The sequence below is a fragment of the Melitaea cinxia genome, chromosome 1 (assembly GCF_905220565.1).
Source record: "Melitaea cinxia chromosome 1, ilMelCinx1.1, whole genome shotgun sequence".
Taxonomy (NCBI): domain Eukaryota; kingdom Metazoa; phylum Arthropoda; class Insecta; order Lepidoptera; family Nymphalidae; genus Melitaea; species Melitaea cinxia.
In genome coordinates this window covers 16233663-16261434 of record NC_059394.1, presented here as the reverse complement: position 1 = coordinate 16261434, position 27772 = coordinate 16233663, and the positions used below count along the sequence as shown (strand labels likewise).

The 27772-nt window shown below is 32.0% G+C and overlaps 1 protein-coding gene across 1 annotated transcript in view; it reads left to right on the top strand.

Annotated features, from left to right (window-relative positions):
* The window catches only part of LOC123654360 (kinesin-like protein KIF13B), a 174828-nt gene that overhangs the window by 3711 nt on the left and 143345 nt on the right, over positions 1–27772 (top strand). Inside the window, exon 2 of the mRNA XM_045590272.1 lies at positions 488–575. Coding sequence (XP_045446228.1) covers positions 488–575 — 88 coding nt within the window. The remainder of the gene's footprint in view (positions 1–487; positions 576–27772) is intronic.

Genomic DNA, 27772 nt, shown 5'->3' with positions numbered 1-27772 from the left:
CTCTGGATTATGTTCTGAAGTCTTCTGAACGAATGAGGCTCAACTCCCCACATGTAGCTTTAATCCGTATTTATCATAATTATTAAGATTATATATAAGCCTTATTTAAGTAAAATAATTATGTACGTACATTTAAAAACTATTTTATGCTGTAATAGAAGCGGTGCTCGAGTTTACTTTCGAATTCTTTTCTTACGGGAATATATTTTTAAAACTTAGTTTTCTTTTATTTTTCTTGGTAAAATATTCAGGTGTTGCGGACGAAGTTCAGTTTATATTCAAGCAATGCTATTTAGGTTATTCTCGAAAAAATTGGTCTATTGCTAAAATGTTATTTTAAAAATTCAGTAATTCTTATGTTCTTATGAAAGAAACAATGGATATTTTAGGCTTGTTATTATATGATTAGAGGCTTTTTGGACGAATATTTGAATAATACTTTTGTTGTTTTCATAATATTTTAGTATAAAATATGTGTTTGTTTCAGAAATAGAACTAGGGACACAATGTGTGGTGGAAATGGAAGGACAGCAGACTATCCTCCAGAATCCGCAGTTGGCTCACGACAAAGAAAGGTATGTTTTGTTGTAAAGCTACTTATATTAAAATGTCAGGAAATCTTACGAAGATAGTTACCTATTTTGAATTGTCTTGAGGATACATATTTAATGAAAACTTATACTAAAATTATCGGTAGTAAAGATATGAATGAATTTATAGACACAATATATGTTCAAAAAAAAAAAAAAAAACACATAAAAGACATTTCGTTTAAAAAAAATGTAAGTACGAAACTTTTTTTTCTAATTGTTAAAATACACGAGTTTAATTACATTTTTTATCACATTAGATGTTATCTAGCTAGCTGGGTCAAGATACAGTTGCAATATGAACACAATCGTATTAAATAAAACCGGACTTACAGATATTTTGATATGATATTTTTTATCGAGATCTGATCATAGTTCGTCGACCTTACGTTTCGCAAGACATTTTTGTTACCATTGCACTTTTTAAAAATTTACGTTTCGATTTGTTTTACTACGTTAAATATTAGTGTATGTATAAGTACTTATATACTATAGTCGTTTAACCGTTCTGGACTATGGTATTATCTCTTATACTGCGGCGTCAACAATTATTTCAGTAATTTTGTAAAATCTTTTCATACTGGATGTTTTAAAGGAAATATTAAATTATGCGTGATTAATATGCGTTTGAATATATTTTATAAGTATATACAACTATATAACACCTAATAGTTATAAATTACCTATAGCTACATATTTTTTATAGATTATAGTCAAGATTAACGGAACCATTAGATGTTGTTCTGTTGAAGAATAAATTTACGTAGATTAGAACGCTACCTGAACTTTCTCACGCCATGCCAGGAAATCACCACCAACCGATTAGGGATTCACTCTTTGTGAATCTGAACCATACAGAAATAATACACAAAAAATAGTCAAAATTATTTTAGCCGTTTAGATGGATTATATATTTTAAATATAAATAAGTAAATAATATTTTTAGATTACTAGGACCCAATAACATTGTAATTATACCACTTATCAACTGTTTTATCTTTAAGTTAAAACTATACGATAAACCTAAAAATAAGAACTTAAAATACTAGTGAAAAGTTTTACTATATTTGTATTTGAATTTTACAAACCTGAACGTGAATATTTGAAATACTGCGTAAGGTAATATAATATACGAGTAGATGTAGCCGTTCTTCTTCCAAACTTGTGTGGCGTCCTGTTGAGCGCGGTATCAAATATTAATAATATCCGTGCAAGGGTTCATGCAAACATTTGTTCACCAATACAAATCTTAGTCTGCGACACGTGAAGAATTTCGTGACAGACTTACATCTTTGCTGGTTTTTATCAGATATGGGTACAATGTAAAGTATATAAGGTTACACTGTTGACTTTAGTTAAGTAATTGAAATACCTATTTCTTGTTTATGTACTCTCTGTATACGTATATGCTGAAAAGTAATTTTGTATCAATATTTAATTGTTAGTTTTGCTAAATGGTAGAGATTTTCTACTTCAAATTTAAATGACTCATACTAACGTGGTCTTTTCAATAAATAAGCGTAATCTGTATTACCTAAGTTATTTATAATTTTGTACACCTTTTTGAAGTCCGATCAAACTCTAAAAATAAAATACGTCACGTAGTCATTCAAGTAGACAGAATCCTGTTATGGGTTATGTCCGTAATAGGTATATAATGTAGCTTATTGGTTTAATAATATATATATATATATATATATATATCGGTTCAGATTTCGCGTAAATAATACTAAATAATACGTTGCTATAATTGATAGAAAGTAAATATTGTGGAATAGCAAACAATCCGAGCGCAGTTGATCAGGAAACTCTTTGGATTTACTGAATTTCTAGCTAATGCTTTAGTTTAAGAATCTATCAGATATATTCAAAATATGTAAGGCTTATTACATCTACATGTTTGTATATGGCTCGAGTAATAATAATATACGTGGATAAGACTAAGCGAGTCGTCTAGTTTATGATATAATTTGATCTAAACTCAATGTGTAGTCGGCCCTAGGCTAGGCGAAATGGTTTACGGTCGGTTTCTACAATCTATGTGTAATTTTGCTTAAAATCGTTGAGAGTTTATGTTTATGCAATCTTAATTCTATCTTTGTTAAATTAAATGTATTGAACTGAAAAGAATCGGGTAATTATCGATATGTCTATATAAATATGCTAAAATCATATGCTTATGTGTGTACACATAAACTCACACTAATAGAAAGTAGTATTAAATATAACACGATTCTATTTCTAGTTTGAAACAATTAGTCTGTGATTATCTAGCCCGTGATCAATTATAAAGCTGACCTCACTGGATCCTTGTCCTAGATAAAAATATACGATAAATAAAGAATAGAGGAAGATGCGGTATCCAACACGACAAGGCTGATATCGCCTAACTGGAACATTCTTATTTCCGCTTACATAGAATTATGTAGGTACCAACTGTATTAGCGGCATTCATTTTAAAATGTAATAGTTTACATGTGTTAGTCCTTCGTTATAATAACAAATAAATAATTGTGTTTGCTCGCAAACGAAAAAAAAACCAACTAGGTAGACGAAATAATATTCTAGTAAATATGAGTTATTAGGGATAACTCAAAAAGTGCTTGTCAGACCTCGATCTAATTTAAATGAAACCACATGACAAGCACCAACTTTCGAATAAAAAAAGAATCATCGAAATCGATACACCTGTAAAAAGGTCTGAGATAATATCTTCTTTTTTTTGTTAAAGTCGGTTAATTAAGGAGTATACTTCATTGACTATGCCTGTAGACGGGACGGCAAAGTCGCCGGATCGGATGGATACCGATAAGCGGAGTAAACCTCGCAAATCTACTACTTATCTACTCTATAAAGTGTACGCATATAAACGCGGTGCTATAGATTTAACGTTTGATAATAAACTAGAAATCACAGTGCACGAAAGCTATAATATATAATTAATAAGTGCGTTTTTTATTTTTATTTTATCTATTTTGTGTATTTACACACACAAAATGAAATAGAACAAAAAATGTATTACAAGATAACTTCATTGTGTAGTTTTATATAATGAATAAAAACGTTTTCTATTTTCAAAGATGCATGAGCTACATTTAATGATGTAAAAAAAGATAACGTGGAATACAAATGATATCTATAGATTAAAACTAAAAGGTAGTCTCCATTCAAATCTACGAAACGTAAACAATAGATAATTTTAAGTTGATTTAATAAATGTGATAAATGATGTTATTAGAACGGAATGACACTATGCAGAGCAGTTTCCACGTACAGCTGCGAGCCTATTCCGGTGGTGTTATTATTCATGTACACAAACGTCCGGTCCACTTCTGGCGCCGTCTACGAGTTTCCTAACTCGTGTCCGTTTCTTTGTTAAATCTTTTGGTAAACGGACTTTAATGATTTTTCAAAGGTTACGTTAAATCGTAGACATATAATGATAGAGTTGAATTTTTGATGATAAGAAAGATTGTGTGGATACAGTGGAGCTGTATTTCATGCAGGATTTTACAAATTTTGTAATAAACATTTTTTTATAAAGAAGGTAACTGGGAAGTTTCATTACTGATTCTTCTCTACAGAGTTTACATTTCGAAACGATGGTACCTTCACTTTTAACTATAAATAATCAATTAAAACAGATTTTATTTTAATTTGTAACATAACGATTCTCCAGTGCTTTTAAAGCCTACTGCAATGCAATAATTTTTGTTGATTTTGATTTTTTAGTATCTCATATCCAACCAAGGTACAATTTTTGCTTCCATATTACAGGTGAAAAGTCTGAAATGCTCTGTAACTGTATATTGTACCATCTGTAAAACTATATTTCTTGTAAATAAATCATTTATGTTTTATGAATAAGACCGAGGTCATCCGTGTCCTTTCCATCGTATGCGGGTACGTGAAATTTTACGGAGAAGTTCTTACTGTGTATTAAAACGACAATCGTAGTGGTGCGAGTTATGTTTACGACGGATTGTATTGTAGCACGCGGCAGATGTTTCCTTAAAAAGTCATTACCCAAATATATCAATAAGTATGCATAATTAAAAATTGTGTGTTATTACATGTAAGAGAATGAAGTATGATTAGAACACAATTTAGAAAATGCACCAGAGAAACCGATAGCAAGTTACCCTACAAACAAGTAGGTATATAAACCTATTAAATATTGAATCAGTGGGCAGCTTGGGCCAGTTCGTGTGCTTCATTTTATTGATCTATTGTATACTAAAACCTTCCGCAGGAAATAGCCAATTACGTGTAAAGTGAATATTAGATCATCGCTATGGTGTCATTTCGCCTGCATCTATATTTATTTATAGGATTTTAATTCAAGTCAAGTGTGAATGGTCATTTTAGTTTTGATAAATATGTATAAATTATGGGCTACGACGCTGGCTGATACTAATGTACCCTTACCAAGTTAATGGTAAACCTATTAAAAAGTTAATCTAAATCCTTATAATTGTACAGCTTATGTTACTATTAACGAACAATTATACCTTAAAACACGGTTTATTTATAAATTAAATAACTCTTTGTAAAATAAGGTGCTCAAAATCATCCAGATAGCCGAAACGCTCTGATTGGCACGCCACCGCGTTTTACGCAAGCGACGCGTGCGCATTCATTATGAACAGCAGTTTACCGAAATATAAAACAATATGAATAAAATTTTTATGAGGCACTCTTAACACGTACTAAAGATTATTTAAATACATTTGTATAAAATCATTCGTTCTCTGTACACTTCTATTCTCTATGTACTTTTAATTCTTATCAGTTCAATAAACGAGCTATACACGTAAGTAATGATAATATCGTAATGTGTATTTATAGTTGGACATTTTACCGAAATAATCATTGTAATGTTTCATGAGTTAATACTAGTATACCTGTTGATATAGCACTCATACTAGTAAAGTTTCATCACATTCGCATTCATTGTAAAATTGATAACGGGTTTCACATTTATTTGTACTTATTATTAAATAGTCGAAATTTATATGTAACAGTTTAATATTATAACTGCCCTGAAATAATAGGCGTTAGATGTTCTTGTATTTATTAGGAGAAAGGAGATTTACGATGTTGCGTAAAACGTTTTGTAATAGATACCTACTTATCTAAACCAGTCCAATTTACCAGATATTCTTAGATTTTATTGCAGTGCAATTTTATCGTTTATCGTATCGTTAGTTGAAAAACTGTCGCTATCTTTTATCTTTCACAAATTCAATGCATATTTGAGATAGGTCAACGACCAATATTTCCGTCTACAATACTACGAACCCCGATGCAAAATAGTTCGTCAAGCATGGAAAGTAGTGCAAAGCGTAAAATATAGAAAGTAAAATTGGTAAAATAATTAAGAACGTTTAGTAAAAAGTAAACCACAATTTGAGGAACATTTTAAAGTTTATTTTAACATAACTGAAATTCATTCATGACTACATAACATAAAAAAATTAAAAAAAGTATTCTAAAAAAGATAACGCAAAAGTATTCGTCTACCCTTGTCACTCACGCAAAATAGTTCGTCTACCACTTAGTTTTGTCGCCTTTACTCTAAATGACAGCATGTGCAATGGCATAATTGTCTTGAGCCAAGAGTTTAGTCTCTTCGATCTTGATGGATTTTTCCGGAGAACTTTTTTCATTTTCAAGTCCGGGTGACAAGTCCGGGTATCATCATGTACACCACCAGCAACTTACAATTGATGGTATTCGAATATTAAATGTCTTATGTAAATGTCTTGTATGAAAAATATCTTGGCCTATGGATAGTTAGAGATAGGTAGGGATACCTTGCCATAAACACATTGAACACATTAAAACTAAATTATCGTCGCTTTTGGGCTTATTTGAAGTATCTTTTGTTCTTAATTGAAATATGGGGTAGTGAAACAAAACAATAAAACTTTATTTAATTATCTATATTTAACTTCAACTAAAAAGATTTGTAGTGAAACCAAAATATTGAACAACATATTTCGCACTGATTTAAAATTAACTTATTGTAACGAAATTTCTGTCGCGCTAATTATCTGGTTGTGCCGAAGTCACTCACACAATATGGCATAAAAACGTTAGTCTTTGAAGGAGCATAGATGTATAACAAAATACCCTCTACAATAAAAGGTTTACACTCACTCAATGTAAGCCACTACTTGTTAAATATCCAATTGCTAATCAGTCTCGTTTATCTAAATGAATGTGTTAAGTGGTTGATACTGTAGTTAGATGTTTGTGATAAAATTAGTTTTGTAAGTAATTGTTGTGTTTGGCTATAACTGAGGCTTAAGTGTATGCGGACTGACGAATGTAAATGTATATTTCTCAACTGTGTAATATTGTTCGCAAGTAAGTAAATTTCTTTGAACCTTAATTATTTAATTTGTTTAAAAAATTGGATAAAAGTTGTATTAAAATTTTTTTCCCTTATTTGTGAAATAATTTTGAACTTTTTATATTTCGAACGAAATGAATTCTAATATTGGCTTACGGGCATTATTTTTAAACGTTGAATAATCTGTGGTTTTATTTCGGAGGTACGTTGAAGTTTGCTCACTCTGAATATTCTGTTTTCCGCCGCTCCGCTGCGCTGCGGTGTCGCGCAATAAATTACTTTTCCTTGGTTGTAGGCAACGCCTAGTTGTACAACATTTCTTTGTCGGATTTATACAGAAAATTAAGCACGTATTTTACGTTATTTCAAATTTCCATTGAAGATTATATTAATAAAAGTAGGAGAGATTTATGAAAATTAAATACGTATAACTAATTCCCTGCCGTTTCACCCTTGTTCTATTCCGTTGTTGTTGGGCTCCCTCGAAGCATTACTGTGATGTTTAATAAAATAAAATTCAATAAAAATTAATGAACAAATTTTATATTTGTACTAGCTGACCCGGCAAACTTTGTTTTGCCAATAAACTATCATATATAACTATCATATATAATTATCATATATATAACATAAGGGATTTACTTATAATCGAAAGCGTTGTAGACAATGAAAGTATCATTCTCATCCCTACTCCGTGATGTTTGCTGGATGAGAGGTGACAACGGTAGACATCTAGCGGGGATAACTGATCGATTGATAGTTGATCAGTTATTGACCGGTGAAGGCAGGAGTTCAAATTGAATTGAGAAAAATATCATAATTAAAGGAAATTATTAAAAGTAATAAAAAATAAAAATTGCGATGTAGAAATAGGGGTTGATCGTAGAGAGGTGGAAGATTAAGAGTAATATATTTTTTTTATTCTAAGTCATGACAAAATAAAAATAACAATCTTGCCAAATTTATTAAGTTTATAATTAACAAATAAAATATAGGGGTTGATCGTAAAGGGTTGAAAATTTAGGGTTGTATGTATTTTTTAATGTTGTATCATAAAAAAATAAAAAGTAAATAATTTATCTAAAAATTAAAAAAAAATAGGGGTGGACTACCCTTAACATTTAGGGGGATGAAAAATAGACGTTGTTCGATTCTAAGACCTACTCAATATGCACACAAAATTTCATGAGCATCGGTCAAGCCGTTTCGGAGGATTTTAACGACAAACACGAAAAGAATTTTATATATTAGATAACGTTATCTTTATTATGCTACAATTTGCTACTAGATGTTATAAAAACGAACGATATATATATTATACAATATATTATAAATGTATATATGTCAAATGGTTCTAATTATATTTCAAAAATAATTTATATGCAATAAAAATATTATTATTCAGTTAAAACAATAGACTATAGTGGTGCGCGAGAGATCAACGATGTGAACGTCGGAATAGGATTACCCTGTTTTATCTGCTTTATTTGTTTTTAGTTCGTATTCTGACTTTTATTGGATGGAAGCGAATTCGCTTCGCCTTCAATGCCAACGGAATTAATAAAATTAACGATAAAAAGTTGTAAGTCGAAGTAGTCCGAGTCGCGTGTCGGGCAATTGAAAGCGATGTCGTGTCTTATTGATTGACCCAAATGCGCTTATGTAGATGGTTTTTTTTTATTTGTCGTCGTCGATTAATATCGTTGTCGGCGTTTGATTTCAATTGTAGATTCGGTAACAACTTTTCGCGATGAGGAAATCAAACTTTCGTAAACATCGATACTGCGCTGGTGTTTGCTTTCGATGATTATTTTGTAAAATTTTGTACCAGCAAGTGAATATGTCGAATAATATTTTAGTTGACTATTCGTTAGCTTATAGGAGGGTTGATGAAGGATAATTTATGATTTTAGTTAGGTGATCATATATATATATATATATGAAGGAGCGCCGAGCGAATTCTCAGGATAGTCCGGACTCTCTTCATCATGGTTATTCTTAGCGGGTGCTCTCTCAGAATCGTCCATCATGGATGTTGTTTACAAAGGTTTTAAAACAAATAATTATACCACCACGAAATATTATCGAACTAATTTTAATTGGCAAAATAATTTAAGAAACTGAATTTGAAAAGATTACAAAGAAACAAACTGATTTGGAGCTGATGGGTTTGCGAGTACATGTCACACGTCCGCTGTCAATCCAAAAAGTGACCAGCGACCGAACTGACACCTGACTGACAACTCCATCCGGTGTTTACCTGCTCCAAAATACAATAATCGTAATAAAGCACATAATTCGTTATTAACGTAAATAATTTCACAGGCAACAGTATTAATCAAATCAAAATTTAATTATTTCCTTTAAAATATATCACGCGCCGTTACGGCCGTCCTGCATCTTCACACGTCCTCGTGTGTATCCTCGAAAGTTTTTGAAAACAAAGCCAAACATGTTGTTAATACTTGTATGCTCGGTCATACTGACCAACTAAATAAAGTCACGTTATGCTGCACAGGCACATAACGCACTTAGGCTGCTATGCCATACAGCATATTTTGCCACACAGGCTACTTTACCACACAGGCTATACAGCATATTTTGCCACACAGGCTACTATACCACACCAGCTATTATGCCACACAGGCTACTATACCACACCAGCTATTATGCCACACAGGTTACTATACCACACAAGCTATAATGCCACACAGGCTATTTTGTCACACAGGTTACTATGTCACACAAGCTATTATGCCACAGAGGCTATTATGCGACACAGGCTATTAAGCCACACAGGCTACTATGCCACACAGGCTACTATGCCACACAGGCTACTATGCCACACAGGCTACTATGCCACACAGGCTACTATGCCACACAGGCTACTATGCCACACAGGCTACTATGCCACACAGGCTACTATGCCACACAGGCTACTATGCCACACAGGCTACTATCACATAAACTGTGGTTTATCACAAGAAATCACATACCTACCATCGCCGTTATCGGCACGTCCTGACTCTGCATCAATAGGTGTTTTGTAGGCGTTAACTACCGCGAGAGTTTCCAACTCATATGAAACCTAGACTCAGCGGAGTTTTGTACGACGGCTGTGATATTCGACCACATGAGTCTTGCCTGCGAATTTCTGTATCAGTATCGCCCCATATCCATCAACGCTGGCATCAGTGTGGACTCCATTAGGTTTTTCGGGGTCAAATATGGTAAGAACTGGTCTATCAGTCAGTACGCTTATAATATCTTTTCTAATTTTCTCAAAAGGCGGCGTCTAGGTGATTTTACCCTTACCTGAAGTAAGCATGTACAAAGGAGCGATTTCTTGAGAGAAATCAGGCACAAACTGTCGAAAATACGAAGCCAAGCCTATAAATTGTCGGAGTTGAGTAACGGTTTGGGGAGGCGGTAGTTCAGTCAAAGCCTTTATTTTACGCGAGTTTGGTCGAACTTCACCAGTAAACACTTCAAACTCCAAAAATTCAACCGTAGTTTTCAAAAAAGAGCATTTTTTTTTTTAATTTATTGCAAAGCCACACTTTGTTAAAGCCTTAAGAGCTTTGCGTAGTTTATAATACCTTAATCTACTGTGCGGGATGGAATAAGGACGTCATCGATGTATGTCGCAGCAAAGGTCTCATTAGGGGGCAAAATAGCTTTATTTATAGCACGTTGATACACTGAAGGTGTATTACGGAGACCAAAGGGCATGGAGAGTTATTCAAACTGTCCGTCGGGAGTAACAAAAGCGGTACGCTCGATCGAGTCCTCGTTAACAGGTATCTGATGGAAACCGCTTGCCATATCTAATGACGTAAAATAGTGAGCTGCCACCAATCTCTGAAATTGATCCGATATCAATGGTAGTGGGTAACGATCAGGCACAGTGTTACTGTTTAACTCCCGATAGTCCACACACAAGCGTTCAGTTCCATCCGTTTTCTTTATCAGTAGGATTGGACTAAAAAAAGGCGAACAGCTCTCGGGAATAACACCAGTGTACAGAAGTTCTTTAATTTTATTTCTGACTTCCTGATGCTTCCCGGAACTAAGTATGTACGGTCGTCGTGGAACCATAACATAAAGATCGATTAGCCTTATAGATCGACAACAAAATAATCAGAATTTTTCTTAAGCTAAGAAATTAATGATTGTTTGTGTTCTATCGGTATGTCAGTATCAATTTTATTAAATTTACCTACTTCATACCTACATTACAAACTGACACAACAGTCACCTTCTTTAGTACAAATCGTGTCTCACACACTTCAACAGAAAGCCCTAAGTAAAGCAAAGCCCTACTAATCATTGTGTCAATCGAAATACAGTAGTCAGGCACAACGTAAAATAATAAACAAATCGGATAACCCTGCATTACTACAGTAGTGGAAATTTGGAGACTAGTCTCAATATTCGTACTATCGATAACTATCAAAGTAACTATAGTATTTTGCATTTTGCTCAGGAATCTATTCACTTTACTTTCCTTAAGTAAAGAGCATTCAGAACCAGGATTGAAACAAACTGAAAACTTCTCACCCGTCTCCGTAGAAAAATAATCCGTAGCTGGCTTGATGGCGCAAACATCAACGCAACGCTTGATACGTCCTTCATTTGTAGTAACTTACTTTTTCGGGCTGCGCATTGCAATGTGGTCCTTTGTATAACAAAAATAGTAGGTAGGTGATGGCTTCTTTGCGGTTCCACCATCCTTTTTTGGCATTGTCACCTTTTCACCTGAAACCTCGGAACGCGAAATAGCATTAGTGTTTCGAAAACGCTCTTGAGACATGTACTCAATTTCTCTACACATATAGCATCGCCTTGCTCGGCCTAAACGTGGTTTTTTTTTTGTATCACTAGGCAAGGTAGCTAAATTGTAACCGCAATGGCTATTTGTAATCTACTGTATTGCACCAAGTGCGTGCATCACTATCTTGTGCATCTGGATTATATTAAGGGAATGTTATCTTTGAATCAGTAAAGTAACAGGTTGTTTTAAGGCACGAATTAATTCCTACATTTAGCGTTGCTACGCTTCGAACAAAATTTTCCAATGATTATTATCACTAATATCATGAAAAATGTGACCTGCTTGCTCCTAGGACGTTTCGGTACATCCCACTTCTGATGAAGCAGCGCCGAGCGAATTCTCAGGATAGTCCGGACTCTCTTCATCATGGTTATTCTTAGCGGGTGCTCTCTCAGAATCGTCCATCATGGATGTTGTTTACAAAGGTTTTAAAACAAATAATTATACCACCACGAAATATTATCGAACTAATTTTAATTGGCAAAATAATTTAAGAAACTGAATTTGAAAAGATTACAAAGAAACAAACTGATTTGGAGCTGATGGGTTTGCGAGTACATGTCACACGTCCGCTGTCAATCCAAAAAGTGACCAGCGACCGAACTGACACCTGACTGACAACTCCATCCGGTGTTTACCTGCTCCAAAATACAATAATCGTAATAAAGCACATAATTCGTTATTAACGTAAATAATTTCACAGGCAACAGTATTAATCAAATCAAAATTTAATTATTTCCTTTAAAATATATCACGCGCCGTTATATATATACACACACATATATATATATATATATATATATATATATATATATATATATATATATATATATATATATATATATATATATATATATATATACCTACAATAATTTTCATAAACTTACATTTTTATATATTTCCCGTTATTTACATTAAAAATCATAAAGCTTCATATGATCTCATAAATTAATCATGCATTCTCGCTTTGAACTCTGTTTTTTTCATTTATGATTAAATTTAACGCGGGCTTCAAAATCTTACAACACAAGCTGTTACGTCTGTAAGATATTACACTTGGTAGAGTTTTTATGACGATTCGCAAATCGCAATTGATTTTAAATAGTGTAAAACGAGTGCCTAATAAACTAGCAAATTGTTAAGTGTTTTGATTTGAACGATTCAACCTATAACGTCCCAATGCTGGGTATAGGCCTCTTTTTACATGTAGTAATATGGTTAAATAAGGTTGGAGCTCAATCCACCACGCTGCTCCACTGCGAGTTAACGGATATATTACCTGCTATTGGTAACGATTGCTATTAGGTATTATAAAAACAACTGAGAAAAACAGCTTAGCGTGCTCTCCGAGGCACGGTATGGAGACCCACAAGGTACATATACCACAATGTCCACCCCGAGTGGGAATCGAACTCCTTTACTATCGGTGTTATAGGCGCCTACACGCGCCACTATACCAGAGCGGTTCGATTTGAAACTCTCAATTTATAAAAAACTTGACCCCCATTGTTTGATTCAATAGCTTCGTCTTTACATTCTTTTCACACGGTTAATACATGTGTAATGTGAAAAATACCTATAAAATGACACTATTTATTTATTGAGCTCACAAAATGGTTTATTAATTTTTTTAATTCCTTAGGAAATGAGTTCAGTTAGAGTTAGTTTTAATGAACATGTATTACATGAACATGTATGTATGGATATACGTATATAATACATCTAAAAATACACTGAAGGTTACTCAATTAAATGGTTACTTGAATAGTAAATTATAAGCCATTTTTCTTTTACTAAAGTTTTTTTTAGTAACTATTATTTTTGGGTTGCCTGGAAGAAATGGCTAAATAGCCATAAGTCCGCCCATTGTAGGTACTTCTCAGTCTGTAAATGTTTTTTTTAATGTGTTTAATGTTTAAAATGTAGTTGTGGTGTACAATAAAGTATAAATAAATAAAAATAAAGAAATAAATGTTTTTAAGCAAAGTAGTATAACAGTATCATAATTATATTATGTCACACACTTTCTTATCAACTTTCAACACAATGTGCCTTTAATCCTTTGATTTATACATTACGGTTATTAGCAAGAAGAAACTCTCAACGGGGTTGTTCTCAACATGTTTTAACGTGGCCGATCGTCGATTTAGAGTTTCATTACATCCAAGATTCTCTCCTATGACCTACCGAACCGGTGGCGGATATGAAAAAAATGATTTCATCTGCACGGAGGGTGCAGATGAACGAACTAATATAGGTAGCTGACATTATTGTGATTGGTTTTAGCATTTTTTACGTTCACGGTTGAGAGAAAATACTTTTTTGAAACATAAAGTAAAAATAATATTTAATATCTATTCCTTTGATATAAATTTTGTTTCTTACTCGAAAATCAAGCGTTTTTGGTTTTAATAAATTATTATCTATTAGTAACATTTTACGTCGGTAAATTGTATGCAAAAGTGTTGATTGAAAGGGTTGTGAATGAAACAGACGAAAAAGTATGGGATGCACAAGCGGGATTTAGAAAGGGAATGGGATGCACGGATCAGGTCTTTTCTTTGCGATGCATAGCCGAAAAGTGTTTGGCTAAAAACAAAAAAATCTATTGCGTGTTCGTAGATTTAGAAAAGGCCTATGATATAGTGATGAGGAATGAATTGTGGTCAGCATTGACCGTGAATGGTGTGAGCAGTATCCTCATACGAGCTTTGCAATCTTTTTATAGGGATTCTAGTGCTTGTGCGAGGATAAACGGGCCATACACTGAATGGTTTAATATCGAAAAATGTGTTAGACAGGGATGTGTAGCGTCACCGTGGCTGTTTAATCTGTTCATGGACAATTGTTTGACAGATTTAAAAGAGAATGAAAATGGGTTGAGAATGAATGAGTTACGCAGATGACACAGTACTTCTTGCGTCTTCGGCCGAGTTGCAGGAGATGGTAACTGTTATGAGTGGAGCTTTTGTAAGAAAGGGAATGAAGATGAATGTAAAGAAGACGAAAGTGATGATGTTTGAAAGAGATGAGGCAGTGACAGACTGCAAACAGGGTGAATGGAGCTTTGCACTCCTTTATGAGCAGTCGGAAGGTGTCTAACAAGTCTCCTTTGTCTGTGCATGAGAGGGTGTTGGTTCCGACTTGAAAGTTGGGTATGGCAGAAGAAACATGAAAGCAGAATAAATGCAGTTGAGATGAGAGTGTTAAGAAGTGTGATTGGAGTTAAACTGAGTGACAGGATAAGAAATAGTGAGATACGGAAACGTTGTGGTCTGAAAGAAGATGTAGTGACAAAAATTGAGAAAAGTATGCTCAGATGGTTTGGTCATGTCGAGAGAATGAGTGAAGAACGATTGACGAAAACAGTGTATGAGGCGAGTGTGAATGGAAGGGTTGGAAGGGGTAAACCTAGGCGAACGTTCCGAGACCAAATAAGGGAGTCTTGAAAAAAGGGCAGGTCGAGAGTACCTTAAACCGAAGAGCGTGTATGAAGGGAATAATGAAAGTGGACGAAGCGAAAGAAGTATTTAAGGATCGTATCAAGTGAAAAGAAGTGGTCTCTGCCTACCCCTACGGGAAAGAGGCGTTATTATATGTATGTATGTAACATTTTAATTTGTAAGATGACGATTTGAAGGTGTTTTTAAAGCCTATTTAAAGTTATTTTGATTTAATTATTTTTGTATAACAATTTTCATTCTCAACATTATATGTTCCGTAAGAATATATAAGATATATATATATATATATATATATTTTTTTTTTTTTTTTTTTCTAAGCTTACAAGAACAAGTTTATTGTACACTACTGATGATAAAAAAATGTGTTTTTTATAGTAAATATATTTCCACGAATACGAAGTAAATGACATCACGTTGCTCTTTGTGGTAACATAACTAACATATGACTCATAAATATATAGAAAATCTACATTTTTATAAATATTGATGTCTTGTTGTGTCTCTGTCTTGTCGTGTCTATGAATATTTTATTAATCATATAAAAAATAAAAACTCTTTATTTCGAACTCATTATGATCCATAGGTGTTAGTAAAAAGATTTAAAAATAAATTAGTAACAAATTTAAATAAAAGAATCGCATTAAATTTTAGTATCTTTTTCGAGCTGGCAACAGATCCAGTGGTGCATTACAGCACAGTTCGTGTCCAGTCTTATTGCTTTTGTCTGTAACAGGCTTAGGTGCCCGGGCACGGTTCAATAGGGTCGCGATGCTTTTTCTAACAATAGCTGTAAAATTGTCCCATCCGGCCTCCAAAAATAAAAATAAAATATATATAAAAAGTTAAAATATGAATATGTCACGTAATTGAAGAATATTTTGCATACTGCGTCGGATATTACAGGATAAAATGAAATGTAAAGCCTTGCCGGTATTTTTACAAAATTATAAATAATTGTTGCGCGTGCATAATTTAATACTCGGAGTGAATATTTACAGGTGAGAAACCGTAACTTAAATTAATTATGCTTACACGGCAGTCAAGCGTACCTGGACGAAATTTGGACTGGATGAGGCAAGCCATCGAAAATGAAATAATTTACTGTTGCTGTGTTGTTACTTTTTATCTTTTATAAAAGTTTCGTGTTTATTTTGTCATCAAAATTGACAAAAAATAAATAAGTAATAGTTTATCAAAATGACATTTGATATTCGATAGCCTGTGAATACTTTGGCTGTACATTATATCATCTTCACTTATTTCTAACCCTGTAATTGTTTGGGAGAACTCGCTATTAAGCGTTACCGCCTGGTTATAATTGATTTTTTCTGGTACTTAATTTATTTTTCTTTATCTTTCTAGTATGCCCAAAATGGTTTCTTACTTAGTAGCTATACGTGCGAGTAATATTGTTGTCATGTATATAGAGGTACAATGAAATCTATGTCTACGTGCAATCTCATATTGTTTACGATTAGATAGGTCGGTAGTTTCGCTAACTAGTTTCCAGACACTAGCTCTACCCATATTTTAATTCAGTCCTTAAAACTCCTACATAGCTGTAATACTTTGTCAATTGAAATATAGATGTGAGTACCAACTTCTACAAACATTATCTTCAGTTATAAAATAACAACAATTTACGCGATTGACGAATGTTTGTTTAAATTGTTGTTCGCTATAACAAGTCGAAGTTTGTTAAGTTTGAAACGGATAGTTGTTATCGTTAAAACAATCTGTTGCGAAATTAAACACGTCCATAGTTTTCATCGGTCCCTGGCCTAGTTGAAAAGTCAAGTTTGTTTGTATATTAAGTAGGTATAACTAACCACAGACGCGAATCAACTTAAGTTTAATAATATTAAATTTATGCGAGGTTATACGAATATTTGTGTAATTTAATTATATAAAATTAATTTTCAAGGCTTTAAAACGATGTACACAAGTCGAATGAGTGAGGTGAAAGATATAACGTGGGTCAGCCCGGTCGATAAGATAAAAGTAACACTGATATGCTGATAAGATGAAAATGTTTATATTGTTATCAATAGCAGCTATACTTTATTTGTTTCGAATATACCTATTAGATTTTTTTTGCATTTATTTTTGAAACTAACATAAATTAACGTCTGTTTTTTATTATGGTTTGTAACCACTTATCATTTTTTTTTAAATAACATCATTTCATGAAGGTTTTATACCATTGTATAATAAGAATTGTATATAATTGTAACTATTGTATAAAAATATTTTTACTTATAGAAGTAAGTTTTTGCGAAACTGTCCTTGTATGCCCCTTGCGTCTTTCATTCATTGAAAATCACATTCTGGCTGACTCCCTAAGGTTAATTTAAGATTACAACAACGGCTGACAAGCAGATCTCGTGTTCGATCTCCGTACATGATTTTTTTTTGTATTGTATATGTAAATGGTTTTTGTCGTGGAGTCTGCGTTTCCGGATCAGAGACGGCGTGTGAAGTTATTATAGTAGTAACTTCAGCGTCTTAAATATATTTCAGAATAATTGTTTTCTTTGTTGTGTCAAAAGATAAAGCTTCTCGCTTTCTCGTATAAACATTAATTTCTTATCAAAATCAGTTTGTTCTGGCAAAAATACGTTAAATATTATACACTTAAATAAAATATCAATATATTTATATTATACATTAGTTTGGATTAAAATACACTGTTTAATAAAAACAATTGGTATAATTGTTTAAATTAAGCTGTATATAATCAAGTTAATTACAAATTATCGTTAATACATGATTATATCGTATTTAGTTCGGCGTTGAATAAAATACAAGTGAACTTTACGATTATACATTCATATTCAACTCGATTAATAAGATTATAAAATTAAACTATTATTATTATATAATACTTTTATTTTAAAATTAATGCTACTAAAATATTGTTTAACGCGACCTTCATTTGATAATTGTAAGGTTGAGATGTAAAAGTCTATGATCTTTTTATATATGTATTTTCACAATGTTTGTCTTCGTATCTGAGTATATATTACACAGAAACTACAAACTAATAATATTAGTTTTCGAAAACATTCAGCAAGTTTATACACGAGATAAGATGAAGGATAAAAGAATATATAACAAAGAGTTACTAAAATACCTATAATAAGCTATGTTTACTGTTAGGCTGTTTCTTCGTTTACGTATATGTTTCAAGCAAAATGAAGTCGAAAGGAAAATAGTCTTTCGACCTGGCTCTAAGTAAAAACGAAAGTCGTTAACTTGATTAAATGCTGGCTTAGAGGTTTCATCAGTAATACAAGAAGGCTCCGGTAATTCGACCTCCGTGCGAAAACGGGTAATAGGAAAAACCTTGTCGTATCTATAGTAAGAATATATATGTTACGTTCAAGCGTAATTCCGTTAAGTAATAATTGTGTTTGCTCGCAAACGAAAAAAAAAAACCGACTTTAATTACATCGACAAGTAATACAACGTAAGTAGACGAAAAAAAATTACCAAACGCACTAGTCGTCACTACGATTTTCGAGAATTTCCCTCGATTTCTCTGGAACTCCATCATCAGGTCCTGGTTTCCTTATCATGGGACCCTTAGGATACCCCCTTTCCAAATTAAAAAGAATTATCAAAATCGGTTCATAAGCGACGAAGTTATCCCCGAACATACATAAAAAATATATATAACTTCGAATTTAGTAACCTCCTCGTTTTGAAGTCGGTTAATAAATAGGCGTATTAAAGAACACAGCATTGCAGTCAACAGATTAATTACAATCAAAAGTTCATTTCCATTCATCTGTTAGCACACAATGCTTTAGTCTTTCATTCAGCTATAAAACTTTGTTTCAGAATTATTTATAACGAGTCGTAACAGACCTTTTTTCTTTGTTTTATCCCTTTGTGCTCCTTCGTTTCAGTTCAGTTGTAAAGAAAGAGAGACATCAACATTAATTTAATTTCAAAGATAAACGAGAGCCTTGATATAATATTAATTTAAGTATGTGAGGCTTTATATCTCGTAACGTTAATCGTTTAAAGATTATAATAAACCATAGATGTTGGCTGTTAACTTTTTCAAAACATTACATTCACAATTATATAAAAGTAACCTATACGTCCAGATACAATACTGTTACAGTTTTTCTATATATATTTAATTCATATTAAACCAAATAGCATAATTGAATCAAGTTTTATTACAAGTTTAAAATTGTGAGGTGAATCTGTCGTTAGCTGTAGCTACGGATGTGTGTTCTCATCAAGCTGAGTGCTCATAGTCCTGCCTCAATACTGGAGCTTGTGTGATGACGTTCGTTTATACGACTGCTCAGAAAGTACAAGTTTTGTGTTGGATTTTTGGAAAGCACGTCGCTCCGTTTTAGCAGAGTTTTAATTTATAGGTATTAGAAAATCTACTAAAGTAGTATCTTGCATTATTTTTAATTAATACCTATTCTATTTTTTTACGTAATATACTTGTAATTGGTATGAGTATAAAATATTACCTATATTTTATTTTAACGTAGTTTTTCTTATTTACTGTGAAGTCTACGTTATATACTACCTACGAATACTTTTTACTTGATATGTTTACTTTATGCGTGAAAAGTGTGTTACAAGGTACATGTACACATTACATTACAGCTAATGTAACATGCAATGATAAATTATTTTGTAGTGTAGTAACATTTAGTTTATAAGACATGTATTTTCATTATATGTAGGCAGAATAAATCAGAACGTTGTCCGGAACACTTGTGCGCCTTTTACTGTATCTCCCCGTACCTCACACCTCATGGCGACCCTGCCATGTCGTGGCGGTTGCGAGTGTCGGGTGACCGACGCAAAACGCAAACGCGACGGATTCCAGTGTGCCTCGGTGCAACTTTTAAAGAATTTATAATTTATAACGAGCAGTGAATAAAGTGAGACTTTCATTAAAACTATATCTAATTAATAAATAATATGGGGAAAAATTACTCGAAAAACGAAGATAAGGAAATATTAATAACGCAGAATGCCGCTGCAGGGAGTAACACTGGAGGAATTACAGAAATCGAAAGTAACATAAAAACGAGTAATATTTTAATCACCGTGGCCCTAATAATTTTTATTTGTACTATGGTTTACTTGGCATGGAAAAGCTGGAGAAATAAAGAAAGGAAATGGATAGAAAAAAGAATGCAGTCTGAATTTTTTACGAGAATTCGGCAGAGGTTTTCTGGCAGATTCAACCCTACAAACGCTGACGGAGGAGATACGGTATAGTGAAAAGTGAATAGTGAAAGTAAAAGTTAAAAAGTAATAATAATATAAATGAAAAGTGAAAATATGTGAAGTGAAAACCTTTCCCTCCCCTCTATTGTTAATTTCTGTGTATAGATTTCATACCATATTTACGTAAAATATGTAAGAACTATGTGTAATATTGACTGTAAGTTTAAAACTATATGGAAAAAGAATTAGAAATTATTTTAAATAAGTTAAGTGAAATTCAAATTGATTTAAGGAAATTAGGTCCCACTAGAAGATTACAATATACAGATAATGTGAATAAAAAAATTGTAAAAGCTGAAAAACTATTTCGTGAATATAAAGATATTATTAATATTTTTAACGAACAAAAATGTAAAGTTGAATTAAAAGATTATGTTTATGGAATATTAGAACGCATTGAATTAGTATATAATAAAATTTTAAGTTACAAAATTAATTGTGTGGATAGTATAATGGAAAAATCGGAAATAACAAAAATGGATAGGTTCGACTTAAAAACTGCTACTTCTTTAATTCCCGTAATGGATAATACGGAAGAAACTACTGAAAAAATTATTGACGGAATTGAAATGTATGATGAATATCTTGTAGATTTCACACAGAAAAAATTATTAATTTCATTTGTATTAAAAACCAGGTTAACTAAATGTGCTAAATTAAAATTAAAAAGCGAATATAGTGATGTAAAAAGCTTAATCCATGATATTAGAAATTCTTTATTAACAAAAAAATCAGCAAATGCGATACTTAGCCAATTAAATAACTTATCTCAAAATAATATGTCAATTCATGAGTATGGAGATAAATTATCTGAGTTATTTGTAGGCCTCACTATAGCACAGAGCAACGGAAACCCGAAGGCTTGTGAGATATTGAGACCTATTAATGAAAAATTAGCGATTAAAAGATTTGCAGATGGATTACGTAATAGGCGACTCAGCACAATTATATCAGCTCGAGACTACTCCGAGTTGAAGGATGCAGTCCGTGCTGCTGAAGACGAGGAGTTGGGACAACCCTCATCGTCTAACAATATATTCAACGCGCAAAGAAGAGGTAATCGAATCCCCTACTATAGGTCTTCCCAAAGAGGCAGAGGCGGACGAACCAATAAAACTAATTTTTACTCACATCGTGGACGGAACAACAATCTCAATAATACCCCTCGTACAGGTATGTATGTTAAAAATAATTATAATAATTCAGGATATTATTCTAACAAAAACCACTCGACCCCGACTCGAGGTCCCCGTCGAATTTACAATAGTAGCGGTAACCGTAGTAAGCAAAATATTTGTTCGGTACAACTTGAAGAAGAAAAAACTACTGAACCGAAACAGTTTTTTCGGGACTAAAAATTATATTTTAAATTACGAAAACAATGTAAAATACATATTCTTAAATATCTATAGTAAAAAATGTTCGTGGTTACTAGATACCGGTGCATCTTTATCGGCTATTCGTAGTAGTATATTATCGAAACATACACCGATACATAAAGACCCTATAGTCATTAACGGTATAGGTGGCAAGACATATTCAGAGGGTTATGTTTATTTAACTTTACAGGCGTTAGATGGAACTAATTATGAACACAAATTTTATTTGTTTGAGGAATTACCTTGTAAATCAGATGGAATAATTGGGTTAGATTTTCTAAACAATTTTTATTCGATTATCGATTTAGAGAAAAATATATTAATGTTAACAAATGAAAAACAAAGCCAGATACCATTATATACTTCACCTAAATTATGTACAGACTATATAACGATACCAGCACGATGCGAAACTATTCATTATATAAAGTTAAATTCAGATGTGAAAGAAGATAGTGTGATTGTACAGGAAGAATTACAAGAAAATTTATTTTTAGCTAGTTTAATAGTAAAACCAAAAAATAACATAATACCTATTAGATTAATGAATACTAGTGACAAAGAAATTATTATTCCAATTTTCCAACCTCAGCTATTACCATTAAAAGAGTATAATGTTTGTTCTTTTGATAAGTGTACTTCGAACTCTACACGTGCAAAAACATTGTTGCAATCTTTGAAACTTGATCACTTAGGTACAAGTGAACGTAACAGTATAGAGAGTATTTGTTCAAAGTATGCTGACATATTTTATTTACCCGGTGATAAGCTTACGACTACTAACTTGTGTGAACAATCAATTAATTTGAAACGAAATGTAAATCCAGTTTATATAAAACCATATAGATTACCACATAGTTTAAAACCTGAAGTAGATAAACAAATTAAACAAATGTTAGCTGATGACATAATAGAACCATCACAAAGTGAATGGTCCAGTCCGATATTGTTAGTACCCAAAAAATCAGATGACAAAAATAATAAAAAGTGGAGATTAGTTATAGACTATCGAAAGTTAAATGAAGTAATACAGGATGATAAATTTCCATTACCAAAAATAACAGAGATATTGGATTCGTTATCAGGCGCAATTTATTTCTCTCATTTAGACCTAAGTCAATCATATTATCAATGTTCATTAAAACCCGAATCTAGACCAATCACATCATTTACAACTAGTACAGGTCAGTTTCAAATGAAACGTCTACCTATGGGGCTAAAGATCAGTCCCAGCGCTTTCTCTAGAGTCATGTCAGTAGCTATGTCAGGTCTTAACTATATAAATTGTTTTATTTATTTAGACGATTGTGTTTGCTTCGGAAGAAATTTAGAATCACATAATAAAAACTTAATAGAAATTTTCGAACGCTTACGTAAAGTCAATCTCAAACTAAATCCGAGTAAATGTCAATTCTTAAAAACAGAACTATTATATTTAGGCCATACGATATCCTCTAAAGGAATTCAACCAGACCAAGACAAAATTAAGACTATTCAAAATTACCCAATACCGACGAACGTCGATGAGTTGAGACGTTTTGTGGCAATGTGTAATTACTATAGAAAGTTTATTAAAAATTTTGCTGAATTAACTAATTGTTTAAATAAACTTTGTAGGAGGAATGTCAAATATGAGTGGACTGAACAATGTGAGATATCATTTAATATTTTGAAAAATGCTTTAATAAATCCACCCATTCTACAATACCCTGATTTTTCAAAAGAATTTATATTACAAACTGATGCTTCAGGGACAGCAATAGGTGCAGTACTTTGTAATAATAACATGAGAGCTGTAGCATATGCTAGTAGACCTTTGAATAAAGCTGAATTAAATTACCCAACTATACAGAAAGAACTACTTGCCATAGTTTGGAGTGTAAAATATTTTCGACCATATTTATTTGGACGTACTTTTACTATTATGACGGATCATAAACCCCTTATATACCTATTTGGACTAAAAGACCCTTCAAGTAGACTTTTAAAATTTCGGTTAGCACTAGAAGAGTATGATTTTAAAGTAGTATACGTGAAAGGTAAAGAAAATGTAATAGCGGACGCTTTATCGCGAATAAGTATGACTTCCCAAGATTTGAAAGCTATGAATGAAAGGTTATTAGCAGTAACAACAAGAGCACAGGCTAAGAAAGTAAAAGAGGCAGAAAGAAAGAATGAAAGTGGAGATGATAGAATGATAAGCGATATTCCAAGTATTGACCCGAACAATTGGCCTGATCAACCAAGTGTTGTGGAAATACTTAGAATACCGAGTGGATCAGTTGAGTTAAGTTTAATACAAGGAAAAGAACTAAGAAAAATGAAAGAGAAAAAATATATGGATGTCGAATCTGAATGTTTCGCATTTAATAAAAATAAAAATATATTATATGTTAACCTTGATTTTAAAGCACATTATACGCGAGACGTTTTTGTGGAAAAATTGAGGAAAATATGTGAAAAGTTAGAAATTAGAGAAATATGCATTATAAAGAAAGAAGATAACGCGTTATTTATAAGGAGTCTTATAGAAGAAATAAAAAGTAAAAATAAATATAACGGTCCAAGGATTTGTATTTTGAAAGGTATAAAAAGAATAGATAGTGACGAGGAAAAACAATTTATTATGAACGACTATCATCTGCTACCCACAAGCGGACATGCTGGGATTCGCAGAATGGTAAATAACATAAAACGTAAATTCTACTGGCCAGGAATAGAAAATGATGTTAAGAGTTACGTTAGAAAGTGTGAAAAATGTCAAAAAAGTAAACATTCTAGGCATATTAAGGAACCCCTAGTTATTACAACCACAGCTAGTTCTGCTTTGGAAAAAGTTTTTCTAGACATAATAGGTCCATTAGATAGAGATTTAGAAGATAATAAATATATATTAACAATACAATGTGAATTAAGTAAATTTGTAGAGGCATATCCTCTTAGAAATAAGGAAACGGTAAGTATAGCTAAGAATTTTGTGAATAATTTCATTTTAAGGTTCGGAATCCCAAAGGTCATCACTACGGATCGTGGAACTGAATTTATATCGGATACAATGGAACAGGTTTGTAAGTTACTAAATATAGAAAAACTAAGTTCTACTGCATACCATCATCAAACTATTGGTTCTCTTGAAAATGCACATAAACATTTAGGTTCATTTTTGCGCATACAATGTGATAACCATCCAGAGACATGGAGCCAATGGCTACCATTTTGGTGTTTTACATATAATAATACAATTCACTCAAGTACAAGATATGCACCATACGAGTTAGTTTTTGGAAAATCATGTGAAATACCTAGTAGAATTTCTTCTGACATTGAACCTTTATACAATCCAGACAATTACAGTTTAGAATTAAAGTACAGGTTACAGACAGCTAATAGGGATGCGAGAGAAAATTTGTTAAAGTCTAAAGAGAAAAGAAAACAGAAATATGATAAAAAGGTAAATAAAATAAAATACAAACCAAATGATATGTTATTAGTAAAAAATGAAACAGGAGGAAAATTAGATACCTTGTATAATGGCCCGTATTTAGTTATTGAAGAGCAGGAACCGAATGTAAAAATTTTGAGAAATAATAAAATTGAAATTATTCATAAAAATAGAACAAAACTTTTTGTAAAAGATAAATAATTAATGTTTATTTCTAAATCATTTCAAATTATTGTATACTATATTTAGATACATACTAATTGTTTTATTACTATTACTTTTACTTATTAAAACTTTTCATATTTACATTATATACTTATACAAAAAAAAAAACTTAATTATGTAATTAATTTTTATTTTTTTTATTTTGCCCCGGTGGTGTAGTGTAGTAACATTTAGTTTATAAGACATGTATTTTCATTATATGTAGGCAGAATAAATCAGAACGTTGTCCGGAACACTTGTGCGCCTTTTACTGTATCTCCCCGTACCTCACACCTCAATTTTTATGTGGCTGTTGCTCTCAAATATTCCATAATCAATAAATAACACCAAACAGAATTATTTAAACACTTAAATATTAGAACTTGAACGCATAAAATACTATTTGGAGAAAATATATATTTATTTATTTATTTATTTAACACTTTATTGAACACCATCATATATAAGTATAATTATATAGCATAACTATAACAAAAGTATAGATAGGTGGTGTATTACAAAAACTTATATAACACAACGAAGCAGAATAAACATATATATATTCCGTTTTTTTGGAAGAGTCTTATTTGGTAAACAAACCGCTGTCAATCGTAATTCACGTTTTTTCCGCATTTATTTATTATTTATCAACCACTTTCATAACACATTCGCTTACGGACATTTGTAAAACTACATTTACTATTTATTTCACTAAAAACAAATATCAATTTATCATTTTAAACACATAAAAACTACTAAAATACGAATTCCGAGAGTACAGATAACTAATATTTTCGAATATGACATTTCAATATCTTTTTTATAAGGCAAATAGGGATGTGGTCAGAATATTTTTAGAGGTGAATGAGTATAAGTGAATGAACAGCATGAGCGATAAAATAGGCTATGCTCTTTAACTATATTTTAAATTTTTACAAATTATAACTTGTTAAATAATATTACCGTAAAGCGATTTGTTATTAATTTGTATTTTGTCATTAATTGTTTTTTTTTTTGTTTTTTTTTTTATGTTGAGCGCAAAAAAATGCTTACAAAATATTGCAAATGTCAATCATTTATGGTAAAGTGTTCATTGTAAAGGTTTTATTATATATTATTAATATATCTGAATATCAATTTCATCCTGAACATTTTTAACGTACCACATACACACATTTATGTGTAATATGTGTGTATAAATAATAAATGTACATACATTTTTTAATACCACATAGCGACGGCATAAACGTTTACTGTAGTTCACAGGAAAAAATTTTGAGACTTTAGGATGAGACCTAGGATTACCCAATAAGAGCTTCGTGGAGTACAATGTTATTAGGCCTTTTTTTAGATGTTATAGAGAGTGTGCCGCCGGCGCAAGGTTTTTTATTCATAGTGAATACAAATAATGTGACAATAATATTAATAGGGTCGACTTTTTTTATAGACACAGGCGGCCCTATTTTGTTGTAAATTTTATTTTTAGCGGCTTTTTTACCGACCATTTCACATAAACGAAATATAAATTTGTTGCCTTTTATGCTCGATGCTCGATTATTTTTTATTTTTTTTTGGAATTCTGTAACCTCTACTAATTCTTGGCAAAAATATTCAATATATTATTAGGTTTTGAAATAATTTTAGCAATATGTTAGCGTTAATATTTGAACATAAAATGAATTTTATATTTGTCTATGGCTTATTAATATTGTTCATTCATTTGCTCTTTGTGTCACTTTACTATACTTACAATATTACTCTATTGTCTGTGGTCGGAAGTACGCCATATTTGTTTACTATTTAGGACTATTCCAAAAAAATAGAATATACAGACATACAAATCTACATATATACAAACATACGTACCCACATACATACATCGATATAAATATACATATAGCACAAGTCAGTGTTTGGTTGGTTTGTGTACAGATAGTCTCAGCGTCAGATTCTCTGAAGAACACAATATCTTACCAAGTTATCCAATAAATTCATTTTTTTAAAGTAAGTAGGACTATATATTGTGTATCTCCGGACTCGAGGTCACTCGCCTCTACCTTGTAAATAGAAAAAAAAAATGATTAGGTATTTGCAAAGTAACGAGCACAATTTTTTGTTAATAACCAAACAAAAAAATGTTGGTCGGTCAATTCAACCGATTAAAGGTTGTTCGATAAATACATTGAACAAAAATAAGGATAATTAGTTGCTCCGTATTGTCATTATTTCA